General features: G+C 42.4%; 1 protein-coding gene and 1 non-coding gene across 2 annotated transcripts in view; both read left to right on the forward strand.

Annotated features, from left to right (window-relative positions):
* Positions 1-23,914, forward strand: part of MYO3B (myosin IIIB) — a 476,002-nt gene that overhangs the window by 349,326 nt on the left and 102,762 nt on the right. Inside the window, exon 31 of the mRNA XM_043487760.1 lies at positions 11,859-11,958. Within this exon, the coding sequence (XP_043343695.1) occupies positions 11,859-11,958 (100 nt within the window). The remainder of the gene's footprint in view (positions 1-11,858; positions 11,959-23,914) is intronic.
* On the forward strand, positions 20,089-20,211 carry LOC122454084. Its single transcript, XR_006273303.1, has one exon. It is a non-coding gene; the product is annotated as a small nucleolar RNA SNORA26 (small nucleolar RNA).

Genomic DNA, 23,914 nt, shown 5'->3' on the forward strand with positions numbered 1-23,914 from the left:
AACCTCACTGGGCACAAGCAGTAAAATTCTCACCATGAAGTAACTTGTGATGCAAAGGAATGTCCTTTGTTCTGAAATCAAATTATTGCCCGTGTTAGAATTAAACACCCAGCAGGTAAAGTACTGTTAACCTAATTAACAGTTAGAGAATAAGCTGCAAAGCCAGTGTGGAACTGAGGTCTGCTTTTTCCTGATATCATACTGACATGGCATGGAAATGCTGAAGATGAAACTTTGGTGCAGCGGTTGGCATCCCGGGACTCAAGATTGAATTTCAGAGTAAACCCATGGCTAGAGCCTCTTCAGGTGGGAATCATTTCCTCCCTTATGGACTTCATGTAGAGCTCCAGAATCTGGCTGCAAAAAGGCAGTTCTTCAGATGGTAGCTTTACCACCTCACCATTGAGTGAAGCAGCATTATAGTCAATAATTGATTAATAATAATGTCAACAACACTCTTGAATTGCATTTATGTCTTTTATTTTTTCACATAGAATCATAAAATGTGATGTCACATTTTATGAAACCCTTATTAGTTTTTGGACTCTGTCCAAATAATAGTAAAGAAACTTTTAGGGGGAGAATTAATTGTGCTGTGAAAAGAATTGTTGAACTTTTTTCCTCGAAAGACTACTGTGTATATAAAGGCAGATTTTGTTTTCTCCCCAAACAGATGAAACAGAAGCACAGAGAGTCTACATAAGCTGTCTCCCCTTATGTGTTATGTGAGCTTAATGACTAATATCAGAGCCCTCTGTTCTGAGTCTTCACCCAATGCCCTCTTTAGTAGACCAGCTCTAACATTGGTTTCCATCTTGGATATGGCACCAGTCAAAGGTTTGTGGAGAGTTTTATACACCATCCTAGGCATGTGGACTTCAGAGTCAAAATTACTTTAAATCCTGGCTGTACCACCAGATTTGTCATACAGTTTAGGGGAAATTGCTTAACTCCTGAACCTTAGTTTTCTTAGCTACAAAATGGGACTCATTAAGGTCTAATTCTCAGGACTTTTGTGAAGATCATAGCAGGTAATTTACACAAAGTATCCCGTGTGGGACCTGGCACATGGCAGCTATTCAGTAAGTGTCAATTTCCTCTCTGTCCCCACTTCCTAAGTATGAAGTTACTTGAGGGGAAAAAAAATCAGTCTGAAATACTCTTCTACGATTAGAATAATAATGTTGTAACTTCAGAAAGATGAAACTATTTCTCTCACTTTTGGAGGAAAAGATAGTGCATGTCAGATCTCAAATACAGTTATAATAAAACCTTTATAAAAGAGAGAATTTTCTGAATCTTATGTCTTTGCCTATCTAACAGGGAAAAATTAAAACACAGCAATAGCATATGAAAGATTTCAAGCGGCTTTCTTTCTGTAATGAGATATGATCTATCATGCCAAGAGCTTGGTTCATTTGTGTGGATACATTTTTCAGTGACTCAAAATTGTTATGACTTAGGTGATATGCTCCTGACGTCATTTTTCTCACTCATGGGTTTGAGGCCCTTCTGCAGCTTGTTCTGTAAAATAGCAAGTTTCCTCTGTACCTGCTCCCAGAAGTCAGAAATTCTAAAATCCGGGAGTTAAATATCACCAAGACTGCTGCCTCCTGCTGTGGAAGGCAAGTTGCCTTTGAGATGTCTGAAGAGTTGGAAGATATGGGTGAGCCTATCACATTTAACCCGCGGTGACGGGTGATTGGCAGCATAACAGCTGAGCAACAGCCATTTGGCCAGGAGTTCAAACCCCAACATGAAGAGCCATAGCAGGATCGTGGCTTGATTTGCTGTGGCCATGCAGTCTGAATCACCAAGCACAGAGGCGAGGCAGATGTGACAGCTGGTAGCCATTCTCGTCAATAAAGTTGTGATGGGTGAGATGTATAAGCAACCACAGCCTGCTAATTTCATAGACTTTGAGCCAAGTGCTTAGTGTCAAAACCAGCTACGGTCAGTGATGCAAACGTTTTGTGAAGTGTCCCTCGTTGACAGCAAGGCTCTTCCCCCAGACTCTCCTCCTAGTGGGTTAGAAGCAATTGAATCCTGCTGTCCAGAAACAATCCAGTTTGGGGAGAAGGAGGCTTTACCCTCTTTTTTTTTTTTTTTTAATTTGGTAAATTTTTAAAAGTCAGATTTATTGAGGTATAATTTACATATAGTGAAACTCAGTTTGATAAAATTGGATGATCACATATAGTCAGGTAACCCCCAACACAATCAAGAAAAAGATGTTTCCAAAGAGTTCGCTCATGCCCTTGCTGTCGTACATCCCTTCCGCAAACCCAGCTTCTGGTGAACACTACTGGTTTTCCTGTCCCTGTAATTTTATGTTTTCTAAAATACCATGTAAGTGAAGTCGTATAGTACGTAGATATTTGAATCTGACTTCTTTCACTTAGCCTAATGCTTTGGAGATTCATCAGTGTTGCTGCATTATCAGTAGTTTGTTCTTTTTCATTGCTGAGCAGAATTCTGGTCTGCGGGTCTGCCACAATTAAGTCCCTTTACCAGCTAAAGGACATTTGTTTCCAGTTCCTGTGATGATGAATAAAGCTACTTTAAACATTCAGAGCTTTGTCTTTTTAAGAAAAATTTAGAGGAAAGTAAATAACTTTGTTTTATAAGAAGCCAGAATGATACTGGAAGTAGGAGTTGCTTCTTTCTTGACTAACCAATAGAAATACTTATTTTTATAATATCTTATACTTTTTGCACAGCAATTTACAATTCATACATTCACACATAGGACTATAGTTTCCTTATTCCTATAATATCATAGTAATGCTGAGAAGGAGGTTAGAGATTTTACCTCATTTTACAGATTGTGGCTAAGAAACCTCCCTGCAATTCAGACTGCATAACTCCTGATCTCCTGTCCTTCCCTCAAAATGTATTTTGAACATCCTGTCATTCAGAACACTCTGCTGGATGCTCTTTGGGTGGTCATATAGACTACATAAAAATACTGAATTTTTTTCCTTCAAAAGATGGGAAGACAGTTGGATGCTCTACATCATATATCATCAGGGAAATAAAATTTAGACATCAACGAGATACCACTGTTCACCTATTAGAATAGCCAAAATCTGGAACACTAACAGCCACCAAATGCTGGTGAGAATGTGGAGCAATACGAACTGTCACTGCTGGTGAGAATGCAAATTGATGCGGTTACTTTGGAAGAGAATGTGGCAATTTCTCATAAAACTAAACATACTCTTACTATGTAATCCAGTAGTCATTCTCCTTAGTATTTACCCAAAGGAGCTGAAAATTTATGTCCACACAAAAACCTGTACAGGAATGTTTGTTTAAGACAACTTTATTTATAATTACCAAGTCTTGGAAGCAACAAAGGTGTCCTTCTGTAGGTAAATGGATAAACCATGACACAGCCACACAATGGAATCGTCTTCAGTGCTAAAAAGAAGTGAGCTGTCAAGCCATTAAAGACACAATGCTGGAGAGGGAAATGGCAACCCCTCCAGTATTCTTGCCTGGAGAATTCCATGGACAGAGGAGCCTGGTGGGCTACACCCCGTGGGGTCACAAAGAGTCGGACATGACTGAGTGACTAACACACAAGGACATGAAGGAATCTCAAATGCATTTTACTAAGTGAAAGAAGCCAATCTGAAAAGAATACTTACTGTGTGATCACAACTGTATGACATTCTGGAGAAGGCAAAACTTTGGAGACAGTAAAAAGATCAATAGTTGTCAAGGGGTGAGGAGCTGTGAGGAAGGACAAATAGGTAAAACACAGAGGATTTTTAGGGCCGTTGATAATACTTTGTATGGTACCATAATGATGGATACGTGTCATTATAATGTCCAAACTCATAAAATGTATAGCATCAAGCACGAACTGTAATGTAAACTATGGATCTGGGTAAGTATGATGTGCCAGTGTGGGTTCATCAGTTGTAACAATGTACAGTTGAAAAGGGATGTTGATAATTGGGGAGGCTGAGTATGTGTGGGGGCCAAGGGTATATGGGACATCTGTGTACCTTCCCCTCATTTTACTGTGAACCTAAAATTGTTTTAAAAATACAGACTTTTTAACAAGGGAGGGGGACAGTCTCAGATGAAACCTGGCCTACCACAGGCTTGAAAGGAGTACTAAGCCAGGTCCAACTAACACAGTCACAAGGAGCGAATGATCTGTGATGCGTCCCTGCCTCAATCCTTTTTGGAAGCAAGCAGGGCATAAATTATAAGAAGTGAATCCAACCTAAGGCTGCTGGGAGTCAGGAGACAGGAGAGCCACTGTCCCTAGATGCCTGAAGGGAATAGGAATTCCTCAGTGATGCTACAGGATAGACAGGAAGCTCATCTCCAGGGGAGAGGAAAGCCTCCCTCCTTAGCCTCCAAGTTAGAGAAAGTGGTTACCAGATGAGACTTTCTTTGAACTCTGTCAAAGTTTGATTAATTTGGAATTAAGTAGTGGAGAATCAGAGTGGAAAATGCTCATAGGCCTAAAATTACTAGATTTGTTTTGTGTGGTAGAGGCAGAGGCCAGGCTTTGTGATACAGCTGTAGGAAAAAAAAATGTGTCAATGAGATTCTGTCCTTTAAGAAAAGAATTAGACTTTGGGCTGCTTTTGGTGGCATTTGCTTGTTGGACTTCCCACAAGTTGGCCTCTTTAAATTCTAGTAAAATGGCTACTGACAAGCTGTAACTCCAGCCAGAAACCGCATGGGCTTCTCGTTCCACTCAGCAGTAGTGAGGAGGGGAAGCTTGGGTCTCTGCGCCTCATCTGTAAGCGCCCTCTCTGCCAGGTCCATGGTGAGGACAGGAAAGCTCACCAGGCGTAGCTCACCAGCCAGGAGACCTACCCAGACAGTGTCCCTGCTGGAAGCAGTGCCGTGTCTGTCCTCTAGGTCGGTCATCAAACACCAGGCAGTGCCAGAGCCGTCTCCTGCAGCAGCTGAGCTGTGGGACTCTAAAAGGCCCAGGCACGTGAATGAAATAAAGTCTGAATTTTTATTTCCAGTACTAAGACAGTGGGGGTTAATGATTTTTAAATGTTTAAATAAATGGGCTACACCCTGTAATATTTAGGAATTCAGACTTCAGGGCAAAACTGCATGAGTCTGAGTCCTGACTCTGCCAGCCTCCAGCTGTATGTGACTTTCTTGGGAAAACCATTTAAGCTCCCTGTGCCTCAGTCTCCTTAGTTGTAAAATGGGAATGATAGTGATCTGTACCTTTGAGAGTTCCTGTAGGGGTGAAAGAATTAATTTTTGTAAAGAGCTTAGGACAATAGGTAGCCATTCCCTTCTCCAGGGGATCTTCCCAACCCAGGGGATCGTCCCAACCCAGGGACTGAACCCAGGTCTCCCACATTGCAGGAGGATTCTTTACCATCTGAGCCACCAGGGAAGCCCAAGAAAACTGGAGTGGGTAGCCTATCCCTTCTCTAGGGGATCTTCCAGACCCAGGGATCGAACCCAGGTTTCCTAAGAGAGAGTGTGTCCTAACATGGCCTTAACATGTCCTGTGTCTTAACATGGCCATCTTATAGGGGTACTGATGATTGAGTTTAAGACCCACCTTAATCCAATAGGACCTTATTTTAAACCAATTATATATGCATACACCCTATTTCCAAAGAAGGTTACATTCTGAGGTACAGGGTAAACATCTCTAGGTATGCTCAGTCTCTGTGTCACAATGCCAGCGGCATGAGGACAGGGACTCTGTGTGCCTCCTTAAGTGTGGTCCAAGGCAGGCTGCGTTACTTATCACAGGATACTTATGGGGCTGCCTGCAAGGAGTGGGGAGACATGGTGCCACCAGGAGGGCCATGCTTGAGGGAGGAGAGCCATCCAGGAGGAGGGAGAGAGACAGGATAGAGAGAAACACATCTGAGGAAATAAAAAAGGAGAAAGGCCCCAAATATCCTAGTATGGTATGTCTAGAAGCACTTTTGGCAGAATTAGAAACAGCCTGAGTCAGGAAGTGGTGCAAGATGAGAGCAAACAGCCTCCGGACCACAGGCCAGGGAGGAAGGAGATAGGACAGAGTTAGGGTTGAAACCTCAGGGAGGAGCCTGCTGTGGAGAGGAGGGCCCCGCTGGCAGGACAGTTCCTTCTAAAGCCAAGGGGTCTAGTTGGAAAGAACCTGGCTTCTCCAGATACCGGAGGTGGTCTGAGATGTAGGAACATTTTCAACCCATTATGACCTTGTGGGTCGTGGAGCATGGAAGAAGACCTGGGACAGCCAGGAACATCCCTGCAGCACTTTCCAACCCAAGCCATTAATGGTCTTGGTAGAGAAGTCTTTAGATGTTTACCACTGTGAAGTAAGCTAGTTCGGTTCAGTTCAGTCGCTCAGTCATGTCTGACTCTTTGTGACCCCATGAACCGCAGCATGCCAGGCCTCCCTGTCCATCACCAATTGCCAGAGTCTACCCAAACCCATGTCCATTGAGTCAGTGATGCCATCCACTGTCTCATCCTCTGTTGTCCCCTTCTCCTCCTGCCCTCAATCTTTCCCAGCATCAGGGTCTTTTCAAATGAGCCAGCTCTTCGCATCAGGTGGCCAAAGTATTGGAGTTTCAGCTTCAACATCAGTCCTTCCAATGAACACCCAGAACTGATCTCTTTTAGGACTGATCTCCTTTAGGATGGACTGGTTGGATCTCCTTGCATTAAGTTAACTGTAGTTACTGAAGTAAGCTAACTGGACTATGAAAAACTGCACTGGTGATGTTTTTCCACTGAAGATAGTGTGTAGTCTGCCTTTTCCATGACAGCATAGTTGACCATGGACCCACAAAGGTCAGTGAACAGGACTGCAAGACAAAAGGAATAAGAGAGGCCTGTCCCAGGATAGACATGTGGAGAGACAGAGGAGGCCCCATCCCTCTTTTTCTCCTCAGGTGGTACCGCTGAAAGATAGTGGGAATGCTGTCCAGTTGTCACACCTGGAACCCTCACCTGGTGCACTCATGACCTTGGTCACCCAACTCCCTATCTGACCAATGCTATTAATGAGACAGGTTACCCAACCTACTCCATGTCACCAAGCCAGGAGAGTTACTAAGTCTCCTATCCCCTATACTTGTGCCCTTTCACAACCACTCTGTGTTAACTCTTCAAAATAAGCTCCAAGTCCGTGGCTGAGATTCATCACCTCAGAGCCTCAAACCATAAGAAAAATGTGGATTTCCTTAGCCATGCTGTATTCCCCACTTTGGTCATTCATCCAGGTGGAAGGCATAACCTTGAGAAGATGTTTCATTCCACAGGGTGCCCTTCAGACCAAAGCAGTGATCCACAGGCCGCCATCACAGGGGGTCCCAGGGGAACTGCGCAGGTTCAGTTCTCCAGTAAGCCTGGTGACCACAAAGGTGAGGTCATTAGAAGTTTGGGATGGGTGTCCTATATTTATGGACACTCCAGAGAAGATTCCAGAGCTGGAAATGATCACCTGATGTGATCCCTCTGTCTGGCACTCTTTTTTTTTTTCTACAGGTGACAGCTGATTAAGTTCAGGGGTAGCCTTGCAGGGGAGCCCCTTATCTCTGGGGCTCAACCCCTCTGCAGCTGACTGGGCGCCCAGTTACCTGTCACTGGGGAAGATGGGCTAGTGGCAGCTCTCCTTGCCAACTGCCTCCCTTCAGTCCATCCTCTTGGAGCAGACACTGACATGTTTCTATCTTATTTACCTTAAGACATTATGAAAGTTCAGCTTCTCAGGAATATCTTTCTATGATCCTGACACTGATACACTGAACACATCCATAGGGGGAAGAACACTGTGGACAAGAAGTTAAAACTTGAGTATCTAGTCTAAGACTTCCATTAATTATCATCATTGTATAGTGAGAGAATTGGACTAGATCAATGGTTTTCAAACATTTAAAAGACATTAGAATCCTCCATTTTTTCAGTTTGAAGGTCCCTGAACTTCTGCCTGAAGAAGCAGCTATGATTTTAAAAATATGACCTTTTAATGCTGATGCTCACATGTATGAAATGTGAGGCTGAGTTGCCTTGGACCTCACCATAGAGCTTGGAGGTACAATGTAACTCCAGGCCTAGCAGTGAGGTCTGGGTTGCTTCCAGCTTCTTTGGAATCTGCAACCCAGCCTAGGTTTCAAGAAAATGCACAACTGGAACCTCCTCTCAGGGTAAGGAGGTGAGGGAGAGGGTAAAAAGGGAAGAAAGGGAGCCCCAGGAGCAGCAGTTTTTCTTGAACTTGAGGAGGCTTGGAGGTGAGACAGGGAGACACTTCAGTTTCAAAAGAAGGCTGTCTAGATGTTACAGACCTACAGTCTAGATCCATTCTCCCTAGCAGATGTCAGAAATAGGAGGTCTTCCTGTTGTAATCAACACACAGGTATGGTTTGTTTGGCCAGACCAACTTTTTTTTTAAACAAAAAACATTGAACCCAAATGTTTTCAAATCAGGTGTACATCCTCTGGTTCTCCACAAACCTCATTTGTGTTACCTGAATGACCCCAAAGGCATTTTTTATTTGCAACACCTGCTATGTTGTTGTTGTTTTTTCTTTTTCCTCCTGATGATCAAATGCTCTTCCATTTTATTTCAAAATGTGAAGAATTGCCTCAGTTCTTCTGGGAAATATGAATAGCTCTAGAGTTCAGTCTGACTCTGGAAGGCTTTGATTCCCCAGAGAAGTCCCTCCCAGTATCTCTTTATTTCATTTAACCAGAACACTTCAGGATGCTTCCCTGGAGACAGGAGACCCATGTCTGGAGGAGCCTCTGTTGTCACACCTGCACATACCTCAAGTCTGATATTTTGTGAACATTTCTGCTATTGAAATGCATCATTTAGTTTTGTCAGCCAGGTCACTGGTTTAATTCCTTTAGCTTGATCTGTTCACTTAGAATCAGTAACCCTGTTTTACGCTATCCTTTTTCTCCATATTTCCATTTCTCCAGTCTCCTTGTTTAACAATTAATTTGCCAGAGAGATGCCAAATTATCCCAACTGTCACTGAATATACTTAAAAGTGTTTGACAGGGACTTCCCTGATGGTCCAGTAGCTAAGACTCTGTGCTACTAATTCAGGGGGCCCAGGTTCAATCCCTGGTCAGGGAACTCGATCCTGCATGTAACTAAGACCCTGTGCAGCCAAATACATATTTTTAAAAGTATTTGACAACTTAGGATTTTTCTTTGAATTCAGTGGTTCGATAACCTTTTTTATTCATTTAAGAAACTTTAAAAGTTGAGGTATAATTGGCCTACAACATTATATTTGTGTCAGGTGTACAGCATTTCTGATTTAAGTTTATCTCTTTGACTCAAATCCTTGTTGCTGCTCTTCTGACAAAGCTGGGGGACAAGGAGCAGACTTCGTCCAATATTTAATAAGAATATTCTTTACCTTTCTATTTGGCTTTTAAACTTCAAATAACTCTCAAAAATCAATATTTTGATGACTAAAGTGCAAGTGAATAAGAAGCATGAATGAGTTTTCCCTTTAATTACATGATCAGAAATTCTATGGGTTTTTGTTGGAAACCTGGGCAGAGTAACTGGGGGCATTTGCTAAGTGTCAGATAAAGGTGTCACTGCCTCCCCTCTTCCTGGTCGTGGACACAGCACCTTCATAAGGAGAGCCCAAACCAAATGGGGTTAGTGGTCTTCCTAGCTTAGCTTGTGTTTCTTCCTCTCTGAATTGCTATTAAATTGCTATTTCCCCTTTTCATACTGATGATCTCAAAATAGATGCAGACAGCAACAATGTCAACCTCCTATGTGGACAAGACCATCTGGGCTTTGGTCAGTGAGTGGTAGCCCTTGGTGCTGCTGAATTGGGCCAGAGAACAAGATTAAAAATGATTTTTGTTGATTTTCCTTCTTAATAAGGAAACATATTTGTCCCTAAAGTTGGCTTCTCTTTTTTTCTTTTCATATCATTTCTCACTTTTATATTGTTTCTCACAGTATTACAAGTGAGCTTGGGTCAAACAATGTTTTAAAATCTCCAGGAGGGGGAAGCCTGCCTGGTCCTCTAACCAGAGGAGTTCAATCAAGAGAAGGCAGGGAAGGGAGGAGAGGGGATCGGTGTGAAATTCTAAAAGGCTGAAGCTATTTTTCTTGACTTCTGCTTCCCACTTCCTTTAATATTGTTGTTTCACTGTTTGGTCATAGTGTGTATTTGCATGTGAGTGTGTGTATGTAATAATAAAAATGTAATAATGTTCCATATAAAGTTTTCTTTTTATCCTTTTGGTGTTTATAGCAATAGTAATAACAGATGGTCTTATCTACCACTGATAGTGAAAAAAATCACATTTCTTCTACACAAGAGATAAATATGCCTAAGGAACCAAATGAATAATATAAAATGAGCATACTCTTCATAGAATAGACAAAACAAAAACAATTGATTTCCATATTTCTTTTAATGCACTCCATTTTTATCATGTTATATTTTCCATCATTATAACAGAAACCTTCAATAATTTATGCACCTTCCACACTATGTCACAATTGAAAAATGTGTAGATTATCTTCATTGGTTGTATTTTGGTTTGGCTCTTTCTAGATGATCTAAAATAAGGACAGCAAATAGGTACAGAGTCTCCTTCTGACCCTAATGGATTGGTGGTAACTATGTGGAACTATGGTTCTCAACCCTGGCCACACCTTAAAATTATCTAGGGAGCTTTTTAAAAATGATGCCAACCCCACACCAGACCAGTTTCAGAATCTCTGGGAGTTGGGTTCAGGCATATTTAAAATCTTCCTGGGTGATTCTAATATACAGTCAAGATTAAGAATTGTTGATCTGGAGCAGTGTCTTCCAGACCTCAACATAGATCCTGATTACCTCAAGGGCTTGTTAAAAACACAGATTGCCAGCCTCCACCCCAGACTTTCTGATTCATTTAGGTTAGGGTGAGGCCCAAGAATTTTGTTTTCTAACAAGTTTTTAGGTGATGTTGATGCTTTGTGTGATGTGTTTTCGATTAGCTGTGATAATGTGGGGCCTACACCTTGAGAACCACTGACATGAAACATTGTGTTAGAAAGGAACTTGAAGCCAAATGAAAGTTCAAGAGAAGAAGGCAATGGCTAGTTAGTCACAGCTGCCCTGGTCATAAAAAGGAGGAATTTTACTTGTCACTCTCACTCTTGAAAGACTCATCAGTGAGCTGTCCTCCACCACAGTACAGAACTGAGTTCCTCCTGAAATGAATCCCTAGTTGTAGTAATCCTACCCATATTGTCTCAGATGGTAGAGAATCTGCCTGCCGTGCAGGAGGCTTGGGTTTAGTCCCTGGGTTGGGAAGATCCCCTGGAGAAGGGAATGGATACCCACTCCAGTATTCTTGCCTGGAGAATCCCATGGACAGAGGAGCCTGGCAGGCTACAGTCTGTAGGGTTGCAAAGGGTTGGACATGGCTGAGTGACTAACACTTTCCCTTACTTACACACGTTGTAACGGTATTTCTTGACCACTGTCCTCATCCTCAGGCAGCTCTGCCCAGCCCAGCAGGACTGGAAGCTGGACTCCTGAGACTGTCCAGCACCACACCACTCCAGCTCATGTGTTCTGCTGCTCGCCAACTTCCTCACCTTGGGGCCTCCAACCTGTCCGCTCTTTATATCTATTGTCATAGACAGGTGGCTTGTTTTCCTACAAGATGAGTTATTTTAGCTAGTTTGCCAGCTGGGACTGACGACAAAGCAAACCCAGTTTTGATGATGTGTCCTCTTAGACAAAGGTTGCAGAAAGTCAGGGAGCAGCATGAGGACAGGCAGTGAGGTGCTACAGAGAGAATAGATGGCTAGTTAAATCAAACCCTGCCTACTTCTGAATTTATCCTCAGTCTCTAAGCACTTGTTTGTTTTCTCTTAGTTCTGAGGGGCTCTGGCGATCATAAAAGCAGCCCACAAGCAGAATCCAGCAATGGCCATGCAGACACTTCAAGTACCTCTCCTGTCACTGAGAAAAATTGGTGAGTCTTATCTGTAAGATTTTATTCCAACAGACAATGAAACAAAAGTATTTCTTACACTGTTCTTATTCTGGTGAGTTGGAGAGAGTGGAGACAAAAAGTGTTGCCCACCAGAATCCCCTATGTCAGAAGTCATTACTCTGTGGGCAAAAGTCTTTGATCTACAGGGCAATCTGCTTACAACCCTCTTGTGGGTTCTCCTCATAGTGAAACCTGTACTTGACCTCAGTAGGTTAAAACAGCAGTTCTCAAACGGGGGCAGTTCTGCCCCCTCCCACTCTCCTTCTGAGGATGTGTTTGGCTGCCACAACTCTTCACAGGGGGTTTGTGTGAAGGACGTCTAGTGGATCGAGGCCAGAGATGCTGCTGCCCAGTCTACAGTGCACAAGGCAGCTCCTGCCCCACAAAATAACTGACTAGCCTAAAAGGACAAAAAACTGTGGCTTAAGCTAATGCAAAAAGGGTATATCATTTTCATTAAAAGTTTACTCCAGGATTTTGAGGAAATAAGCAGGCCATTAGAAAATTCATTGCATCTTTTTGGAAAAAGAGGTGGTCTTAATTTGTAACTTCTAAAAATAATTTTTTGAGACATCTTATTAATATTTTGAAACTTGACAAATTAAATCCTCAGTACTTCTCTAGCAAGTCTCAAATTGCTTGAGCTGATTTTAAAGTAGTTTGTGATTGTCGCTCAGTAACCACAGGGAATGGTTCCAGGAGCCCCAACAGATACCAAACTTTGCTGCTGCTCAGGTCCTTTACATATAGAGTGTTGTGGTATAGTTTGCCCTGCACATCCATGGGTTTCACAACCACAGATTCAAGCAACCTTGGATTTGCACAAAACCCACAGAAATGGAGGGCAGATTGTACTTAATAGTCAGAATAGCTCATGTCAGGGTACTTGATGAAATATTATTGGCCTAGTATCTCATATGAGAGATACTCTCATATTTTGAACAAAGTTCAAAATGTCTTTCAGCAGAGAGACCACTGAACTTGGCAGGTGGAAGACTTGGGTTCTGATCCTAAAGCTAAACATTTTCCAGCCCTTTGATCTTGGGCAAGTCAATGAATATAGTTTGGGAAATGGCTCCAGCCCCAGCCTGACTCCCGTCAACCTCCACTGATGACCAGCTTTACTCAGAATATCAGGGCTGTGCTGTGAGCAATGTCCACTTCCCTTCCCTCCACCTTAGAACTGCTCCTTCTAGTCAGCTGTCCATCCTTCCTTTTATTCACCCAGGTGAGCTCTCCCTGGCTCACCTCTGTGATGTTCCTGCTCTCCAGGTCCTGCCACCATCAGTCAGACCAGCCCTGGCTTTCACATCTTTCTCCCTCTGCTGCCTCTTCCCCATTTGCTGATTCCTCTCCCCATCTAACAAAAGTCTTTCCCTTGGCCCTGTCCCTTCCTCTTTTTACTTTTACACCTCAGACTTCCTCAGAATGACATCCAGCTCGGTTGCCTCGTTCCCTCACCAACCCCTACCTCTCTAAACCCGAAATCATCCGTGCCCTCACTGCATCCCTCGAACAGTCCTTGGGAAGCTAAGCTCTTAAGAGAGCCTGTGCTCATCAGGTTGTGCCACACTCGGTGCCATGGGCCGTGCTTTCCATGAACTGCACTCGTCCATGGTTTCTACAGCGCCGTGGTCTTCAGCTTTCTTTCTCTCAGATGTCCTCCATCTTTATTCTGCTCGTCTTCCACCCACCTTGAAATACAGGCAATTCTCCAAGTCCTTGACTCTCTTCTTTCTTCACTTCTCCCTGGGTGATATCCTCTCTCGCTAGTGTTATTCTGGTACCAACTCTCAGCTGAGAGAGCATGATTCTCAGGTCTCTGTTCTGAGCTCCACCCTACTACACCTACCTCCTGTTGCCCATAGATTCCTGAGCTACACACCAGAGCCTCAACAGAAAAGCCCACCAAAGGACCTCCACCAGCTCACCAGACCTCGCCACTTCCATGAGTGCTACACATATTCTCCTGTGACCTGGTCTTCAAACCTGGTGCTCATTTTTGATCTCTACGTCTCACTTAACCCCACCTCCAGTCACTTTTTTAGCATCCTTCCCTGACCCAGACCTACCATTATCTCTGTCTCTCTCCACCCTCTCCTCTTTACAGATCAGCTTTCATTTCTAACACCTGATCAATTGTCTTAAAGCATATTCTGACTTCTCAAAGAACTTTAATGGCTTCCTGTTTTAGACCAAAAGAGGTTCAGACGCCTCAGTCTGCTCTTGCAAGCCTCTCTCTATCTCACTCCGGTTTGTCTTCTAGACTCAGCTCCTGCATGATCCTATATGCACCCTCTGGCTTCCTGGAGTCAGACTTTCATATTGTTCCTACCAGTTCACCTCCTTCTGTTCTCTCTGCCCTCTCTTTTCAGTTCAGCTCTTACCTATTTCATCAAGATACAACATCATATATCTTTTCTCGACAGAGTCCTTAATTCTCTTTAACACTCCTTGAACCATCGTGGTCCATTTATGACTGTACTACTCAAAGGGCTGGTTCATAAGAAAATGAGGTTGTGTCCTAATGTACATCAAGCTACTGCTTTCTTCAAGGAAGTTTTGCTCCCCGCCCCCCATATATAGTCTCAGCCAAACGAAACAAGAGACTTGGTAATGGATTGAACTGATTTGCATTCTGACCCAAACTCTCCGTGACATTGTGAGTGGTGACGTTGACAGCCTGGGTCCTCGGGTCACTTTGGTACATTACTCTCTGGCTCTCCAGTTTTGTCTGGTGTTGTGGTTGACCATGTGCCAGCAGCTCAGCTTCTCAAGGGCAAGGGCCAAATTTTCCTTCTTCCTGTTTCTAGTACATGCAATGGGTCTCAATAAATCTGTCAGGCTGACTTCCAAGACCACTCTTCAGAACTCATATTTTTATGAAAGGAATGTTCTCCCTCCTCAATCTTTAAGTGGTGGTGGCACAACAACAGGATCCAGAATAATTCATCAGATAGTGTTTCAGGTCATCCGTGCCCTAGGGAAGGTGGGAGCCCATTTTCCCCTCTGTGTTTGATGTTCACCTCAATGCCCTGTGGATCAACCCAGGGATTGAAAGGAAGGCAGTCTTGAGGGGGTCAGGTGGGGCATAACGAGAAGAGAGCTGGGTCATGCCAGTGGTGATGCTTCCAGCAGCAAGTAACAAAACTCAGCAGATTCAGGGATCCCGCAGGGTAACAGGTCCGAAGACATAAGTTCCAGTGCTGGGCTGGCCACTCAGATATGTGGACACAGGCTCCTTCCATTACTTTGCTCTGCTATCCCAGCACGTCAGCACTTAGAGGCACAAGGTAGCTGAAGCAGCATGCTAAGGATCCCTTGTTCACATGGTATTGTTTAAAGAAGGAAGGAAGAGATGGATGGAGAAGGCCTATCCTCAGGAGTCTCTCCCTGTTGGTCATGAGGGAGACCTTTCCCAGAACTCCCCAGGACACTCCTCTCACATCTTATCAGATGAAATTTGCAGAGGTGTCTCTGCAGGGGAGAGGAGTCCAGCAAGGGAAGCTGGAAATGTGAGCATTTTCAGCTTCTGCAGAAGAAAGTAAGCAAAGAATAAAGGGGTTAGAGAAGCAACCAATAAAGTGTTCTAGAAAAATCCTAAAGAGGTAGTGACGGAACAGATAGGTACAGGGAATGATGGAGGGAAGGCAAAGTCAGAAGGAAGAGTTTATAAGGAAGACCCAGACATGGCAAGAAACGCTGTGAGACTAGGATGATAAGGACATATTGAGGACATTGTTCTGATTCACCCAACATTTATGGCAGTGGTGAGGCTTCCTCACAGTTATCTCACAGAATGCACACACTAGTCTTTTGGATGATGTTCTCTGACTCAGCTGAACACAGGGACAGCTACTCAATTAGCTCCCAAATGCTGGACTGGAGACCACCTCTGGGTTGGAGGCATCAGATTTTCCTACTTCTGCCCCAGTTGGTTAGCATGGGGTTCACTCACTGTCACAGAGAATAAATGGCAGGTCTAGGGATTTTCTATCTCTAATAATAGTAGTAACAACTAATATTTGATACTCATTAACAACTTCCTAGGCACTGTGTTAAGGATTTCGCATGAATGATTCTTTTTAATCCTATAATAATCCTGTGGAAGAGGTGCATATTATATAATTTCTGACATTTAGAGAGTACAAGGAACTTGCTGTTGGTGTTACCTAGTCAGTAGAGTGACAGAGTCAAGATTTGAACACAGCTGTAACTCCAGAGCCCATGTTTTTAGCCAGTACATTCTGCTGCCTCTCCAGGCTCCAAATGCCTAGCCCAGGGGTTTTTTTATTCTCTGTTCTCTATAACTGTCATTGCAACAAATCTTGAATTACAGCCAGCTAAGGAGTAAATTCTGATTTACTCTCAGCCTGTAACTGGTGGAGAAAATTCTAGCTCTGAACCTTGGGAGAAAGCTTCTGGCCTCGTGGGAATGGTGTTCCCATGGGTACATGGGGGGGGCAGCTCACTTGGCTGGGGAGAGAGAAGCCTCTCGTTGCAAGTCCAAGTCAGTGGTTGGCCTGGTGCTTCTCTGCTCCACTTCCTGTGTAAGCCTGGAACTGTGTACAGTGAATGACAGAATGGAAGTAGTCTTTTATGCCATGGAGCTTTGTTCCCATGATGGTAATCCTCCATTTTAATGCCGATAAGTACAATAGTGAGGATTATGCCCCTTAATTTAATTTGGCCTGCGTATGGCAAAGCTCTCACAAGGCTTTTATTTGACATTCTTTAGCACAGCTAGCCTGTTGTCGTATAAAAAGAAGCCCCTATGAGGGAGGCAGCAGATTGATCATGCTGGTGCAGATGTTTTTACCCAGCAGCTTGTAACACACCCCCAGAGAAGCTTCTTCATCGTGGGCCACTTCAGGCTCAAGAAAGACTGAAACTTCATGACTCAGACAGCTCAAGGGGAGCTGGCACTTTGCAAGACGGGAAAATGAACACATATTTCTCCCGTTTGTCATTCTATGGCCCGGGGCTTGAAGCCAATCGGGCTGACCTCAGAATTGATGAGCCAGAGCAACAGCCTTCCCATCAGGGCTGACTGTGGACCAGATTTTCCTGTGGGCTGTGAAGTACAGATTGCCACATATCTTGACAGACTGTGTGTGGGGGTCATTGTAGAAATATGTGGCAGTGCTAAGAAGATTCAACAAAACAAAACTTTTCTTTCCATGTCAGTATCCGGAGGAGCTCTCCTTTCCCACCTTTCCTCTCCCACCCTTCAATTCCTATGCTAATTTTCCTCCCACTTTCATTTCACTCACGCAGGGGGCTAGTGCACATTTCCTGCCCCTGTGGTCAAGCTAGTGCACTAACGCATTAGGAGACACCCCCACCTCCCCATGACACCAGGGCGGTGGGGGGAATATCAGCAGGTGTGAGAGGAGGCAGGGGTGGGGGCCTTCTTTCGTGACATGCTTATGATGCTGTGTGTTACCTTCTTCCAGTAGAAAGTCAGGTGACAGACCTGGGATTGAATCTTAGTTTAACTGCAGTAGGTCCCCTGCATACAAACGAGTTCCATTCTGAGAGCACATTCATAAGTCAAATTTGTTCATTAAGTCACACACAGTTTGACAGGGAGGGCTGTCCTGGTGGATCAGCGGTAAAGAATCTGCATGCCAGAGCAGGGGATACAGGTTTGATCCCTGGGATGGGAAGATTCCTCTGGAGTAGGAAATGGCCACCCCACTTCAGTATTCTTGCCAGGAAAATTCCAAGGACAGAGGAGCCTGGCAGGCTGCAATCCATGGGGTCACAAAGAACTGGACACAACTGAGCATACACACACATGCCCCACTAACACAATCGGGTAGATAGGTCTGTACTGTAATAGGTTTATAATACTTTTCATGCACTCTGATCAAGTGGGATTTATCCCAGGGATGCAAGGATTCTTCAATATACACTATCAATCAATATGATATACCACATTCAGTTCAGTTCAGTTGCTCAGTTGTGTCCAACTCTCTGCGACCCCTTGGACTACAGCACGCCAGGCCTCCCTGTCCATCACCAACTCCCGGAGTTTACTCAAACTCATGTCCATTGAGTTGGTGATAGCATCCAACTATCTCATCCTCTGTCGTCCCCTTCCCCTATACCACATTAACAAATTAAAAAGTAAAAACCACGTGATTATCTCAACAGATGCAGAAAAGGCTTTTGACAAAATCCAACACCCATTTATCAACAACAACAACAACAAACTCTCCAGAAACTGGGCTTAGAGGGAGATGAGTCATGGGTGTGCATTGGAAGGACTGATGTTAAAGCTGAAACTCCAATACTTTGGCCACCTGATGTGAAGAGCTGACTCATTTGATAAAACCCTGATGCTGGGAAAGATTGAGGGCTGGAGGAGAAGGGGATGACAGAGGATGAGATGGTTGGATGGCATCACCGACTCAATGGATATGAGTTTAGGTAAACTCCGGGAGTTGGTGATGGACAGGGACGCCTGGGGTGCTGCAGTTCATGGGGTCGCAAAGAGTCAGACAGGACTGAGCGACTGAACTGACTGACTGACTACCTCAACATAATAGAGACCATATATGGCAAACCTATAGCTAACATCATACTCAATGGTGAAAAGCTGAAAGCATTTTCTCTAAGATCAGGAACTAGACAAGGATGTCTACTCTTGCCACTTTTATTCAACATAGTTTTAGACATGTTAGACTCAACACAGTTTTAGGACTCTTAGTCACAGCTATTAGAGTAGAAAAAGAAATAAAAGAATCCAAATCGGAAAAGAAGAAGTAAAACTGTTACTGTTTGCAGAGAACATGATACTATACATATAATGATGCTACCAGAAAACTACTAGAGCTCTTCTATGTATTTGGTAAAAAAAATGCAGGATACAAAATTGATACCTAGAAATCTCTTGTATTTCTATACACTAACAATGAAAGATCAGAAAGAGAGGTTAAGGAAACAATCCCCTTTAACATCACATTAAAAAAATAAAATACCTTGGAATAAACCTACCTAAGGAGGCAAAGGAACTGTACTCAGAAAACTATGATACTGATGACAGAAATCAAAGATGAAACAAGCAGATGGAGAGACTTACCATGTTCTTGGACAGAAGGAATCAACATTGTCAAAGTGACTATACCATCTAAAACAATCTACAATTCAGTGTAATACCTATCAAATTACCAATGGCATTTTTCATAGAACTAGAACTTGTATGGAAAAACAAAAGATTCCAAATAATCAAAGCAATGTTGATTATTACAAAGTTACAGTAATTGAGACAGTATGGTACTGGCACAAAAACAGAAATATAGACCAATGGAACAAGATAGAAAGCCCAGAGATAAGCCCACATAGCTATGGCCACCTAGTATACAACAGAGGAGACAAAACAAAAGAAAACACAATCTTTTCAAGAAATGATGCTGGGAAAATTGAACAGCTACATGTAGAAGAATGAAATTAGAATACTCCCTAATATCATACACAAAAATAAACTCAAAATGGATTAAAGACCTAAATGTAAGGTTGGATACTACTACAAAACTCTTATAGGAAAATCTAAACAGAACACTCATGGGCATAAATTGCAACAAGATATTTTTCAATCCACTGCCTAGAGTAATGAAAATAAAAACAAAAATAAACAAATGGGACCTAATTAAACTTAAAAGTTTTTGTACAGCTAAGGAAACCATAACAAAACAAAAAGACAACCCTCAGAATGGGAGAAAATATTTGCAAACAAAGCAATTGACAAGGGATTAATCTCCAAAATATACAAATGGCTCATGCAGCTCAATATCAAAAAAAACAAACAATCCAATAAAAAAAATGGGCCAAAGATCTCAATAGACATTTCTCCAAAGAAGACATACAAATGGCCCAAAACACAGAAAAAGATGCTCAATGTCACTAATTATTAGAGAAATTAAAATCAAAACTACAAGATATGACCTCGCACCAGTCAGAATGGCCATCATCAAAAAAATCTATAAGCAGTACATTCTGGAGAGGTTGTGGCAAAAAGGAAACCCTTCTACACTGTTGGTGGACATATAAATTGGTACAGCCACTATGGAGAACAGTATAGAGGTTCCTTTAAAAACTAAAAAGATGCCCTTTTAAGGCTGATGCAGTGCCTTAAGAGGCTAACACAGGAGGGTAAAGAAAGTTTCCATAAAACCCAGAGAAGAGATTTTTAGAACTCCTCTCTGGATCCTGTCTGGAGTCACAACTGGAAAAAAAAAACTAAACTAAAAAGAGCTACCATATGATCCAGCAGCTCTACTCCTGGGCATATATCTGGAGAAAACCATAATTCAAAAGGATGCATTCAGCCTGGTATTCATTGCAGCACTATTTGCAATAGCATGCCATGGAAGCAACCTAAATGTCCATCAACAGAGAAATGGATAAAGAAAATGTGGTACATATATACAATGGAGTATTCCTCAGCCAAAAAGGAATGAAATCAGATATGGCTCAACCTAGAGATTGTCATACAGAAGTAGTCAAAAGGAGAAAGACAAATAATTGTATAATATCACTTATATATGGAATCTAGAAAAATGGTATAGATGACCTTATTTGCAAAGCATAAACAGTCACAGATGTAGAAAACAAGCTTATCATTAGCAAGGGGGAAGAGAGTGGGATAGATTGGAACTGACATACAGACACTACTGAATATAAAATAGATAATGGGTAACTGATGAGAACCTACTGTATATCACAGGGAGCTCTACTCAGTGCTCTTTGGTGACCTAGATGGGAAGGGACCCTAAGAAAAAGTGGAGATATGTGTACGTATAACTAAATCACTTTCTGTACAGCAGTAACTAACACAACATTGTAAAGCAACTATACTCCAATATCAATTACTAAAAAATTAAAAATAAGTTATCTGAGATTAGATCTATACAAGATTAGATGTAATCTATACAAAGGAATTAGCATGGTTCTAGACATAATATATGCCCAATAAAAGATGATGGCAAGCTGTTGTTGATCATGGTGATAGAAGTAGTAGCAATAATAGTAGTAATAGTATTTGAGAGGTTCCTGCAAAGCTACTCTTATATGAAGAGTTAAGACCCCTCTGGTTTAGCTCTAGTGAAGTGAAGTGAAGTCACTCAGTTGTGTCCGACTTCTTTGCGACCCCGTGGACTGTAACCTAACAGGCTCCTCTGTCCGTGGGATTCTCCAGACAAGAATACTGGAGTGGGTTGCCATTGCCTTCTCCAGGGGATCTTCCCCACCCAGGGACTGAACCCAGGTCGCCTGCATTGCAGGCAGACGCTTTACCGTCTGAGCCACAATCTAAAATGAGCACTGAGGATTCCAGTACTTTAGAACAATGCTCACTCTCAGCTTTAAACTGAGAGCCAAATTTTCTTGTCTGTGTTCCTGGCTCTTACCTCAGGGGTAAATCTGAGGTTGATTTTGGGCCCAAGACTCACCCTTATCAATATAGCTAGGTTTCATTGGCAACACCCTCAAATGATAACTTTCAGAGCTTCCTTGATTGTTAGAGCCTTCTTAGAGTTTCTAGATGTTGTTTAAAATAGTAATTGATCACATGTATTTTCAAAACCTTTTTGAAACCAGAAACCTTATCATCAGCTGAAAGGATCTTCAACAAAAAGTCTGTTTTGAATTATATTTTTCCTTGTGGATTTGCTTATGGCTGTACATAAATATTTATCTGAACTGTTTCAGCAAACCTTAAATCATCAGTGATCCTTATGCAAAGAACTCTTTTAGAAGGACCGTGGATGTCCAGGATGTCAGCAATCAGAGTTCTGTTTATAGGACCAGATTCTCAGGGCCAAAAACCTTTTAAAATATTTGGAATTGTTTGATGGTTTTCAAAATCTTTTGTTTTTCTATTTCTGTGTATTTTTTCATGGTGTTCCTTCTGAATAGAATTCCTTTGCCAGTTCTTTCTTTACCTGTTGGTATTTAACCATCCTTCAAGGGCTCACCCATGAGGCATCTCATGGTGCAGTGCTTTGAAGCAGACTAGAGCCAGGAGAAGAGTGGCCTAGGTGGCAGAACAGAGTGGGCCCTGGCCCAGAGGCAGGATGTATGGGGGGGTGTGTTGGGGGGGGGGGTTCTGGGAAGAGATGTTCAGTGGGATAAGGACTGATTGTGGGTAGGAATGCTGTGATGCAGGAAGAACTACGATAGGGAATCAGGCAGATGGGAGGTGGATATGAGAGACCTTAAAGGCTGCATGATATTGTGGATATTATTCTATCAGCCGAAAGATGGACACCCACAGTCATTGGATAGAATATGGTCTGCAGATATATTTTCTTTAACCTGAACAATATCTTTGAAATTCTCAATGTTTCCAATATATAAAAATAGAAATATTTCATATCACAACTCAGAATTCTGATGGCTCCTGAAAGTTGGAGTATCTAGCAGCAATCACTTAGAACTGAGTAGAGGCTGTTTTCCATTGACAGTAACTCACAGTCCTGCTTAGTTCATGGCCTGGCCCCACCAGCATGAGAGTCTGACTCCTGCCCACATGTATTAGGGCCTCTGTGAAGGTAGAGGAAGCAACTTAGGCTACAGATTCTGGAGACAGATTGTTTTCTCTTCTCACCCAGGTCCGTGTCCAAGTAGCTCAGTGACAAGTTAAACACTTGTCACTTGGGCAAGTTAAACATATTTCTGATAATGGTATCTATCTCATATGGCTATTGTGAGAATGAGCCATAGGAAATTTTTAAAGACTACCTAGAATGTAGTAAGTACACAGAAATGTTAGCCATTATTACTATATTCTACATGAGATAATAAACTCCAGCACTGAAACTGTCATTTATTTCTGTATGACTCACTGAATCTAGAATCTAAAATCTTCAGCTATTGTAGGCATAAAATAAAATGAATGGATATGAATGGATGCATGAATATACTCTCCTTGAATTTTTATTTCTGTTGGATCTAAAGCTAACTTTCATTACTTTTACTTAAGAAATGCTTCCTATTTATCTTGAGTTTAGCTTGAACACAATAATTAATTTTTGATAAGGTAGGAAGCTGACTTTCTCAAAAGACAACAGTGCTAACAATATAAATGAAGGGAGATGCTGTTAGCACTGTGTAATTATTCTGTAGTGGATATACTTTCCTAGCTCAAAAATAAGCCCTGAGTTTGGAAAGATGCTTCATTATGTGTTTTCTTTAGAAGCTTAGGTATTGGCAGGTAGCCGTCTATGGTTGATATCTTAAAGATATCAGTTGCCAGGAACCAGCATGTAGTGAACTTAAGCGAAATGATGTTAGAATGCGTGTTTGACTTGGGTTCTCTGGCCACCTCCACCCCTATGTGAGATCCACACTTCAAGGCAATGTTTTTGTGTCTAGTACCTCAGACAAAGACAAGAGCATGTCCAGAAACAATTTGGACAGTTTGGCATGAGAGCTAGTTTCTGATATGTCCAACACATCTTACAGATAGACGAGGTTACTCTATCACCCCAGCAACATCTTTAACGTGATCATCCATGGAAAGACTTAATCTGTCCCTAATCATATTTGCCATCAGCGAATGATAAGAACATCAGCAAACAATGTCTTGAGTTCAGCAAAGTTGACCTGTAGTGTTAGATTCACTTTCTCTCTGGAAAACTTGCACATTTGCAGAGAGCTTGGGTCCAGCAACAGTTAGAGAAACATCATCTAAAACTGAATGATATTTTCAAAAGTCTAAAAAGCTGCTTTCTAACTTCATACTGTAAATATCAAGCAGTTCTCTTCCTTTTTATAAAAAAGCCCCCTTTTTTTTAGAATGATAATGCCTGTACTTTTTCTAAAGAAATCTCAACCTCTATCTGTCTCCCTTTCCTTCTTTCTCTCTCAATCTCTCTCTCTTTGTCTCTCTCATTATAGAATTAATACCTCTATCTCTAACATTCTGGTT

This window comes from Cervus canadensis, chromosome 15, assembly GCF_019320065.1.
Source record: "Cervus canadensis isolate Bull #8, Minnesota chromosome 15, ASM1932006v1, whole genome shotgun sequence".
NCBI lineage: Eukaryota > Metazoa > Chordata > Mammalia > Artiodactyla > Cervidae > Cervus > Cervus canadensis.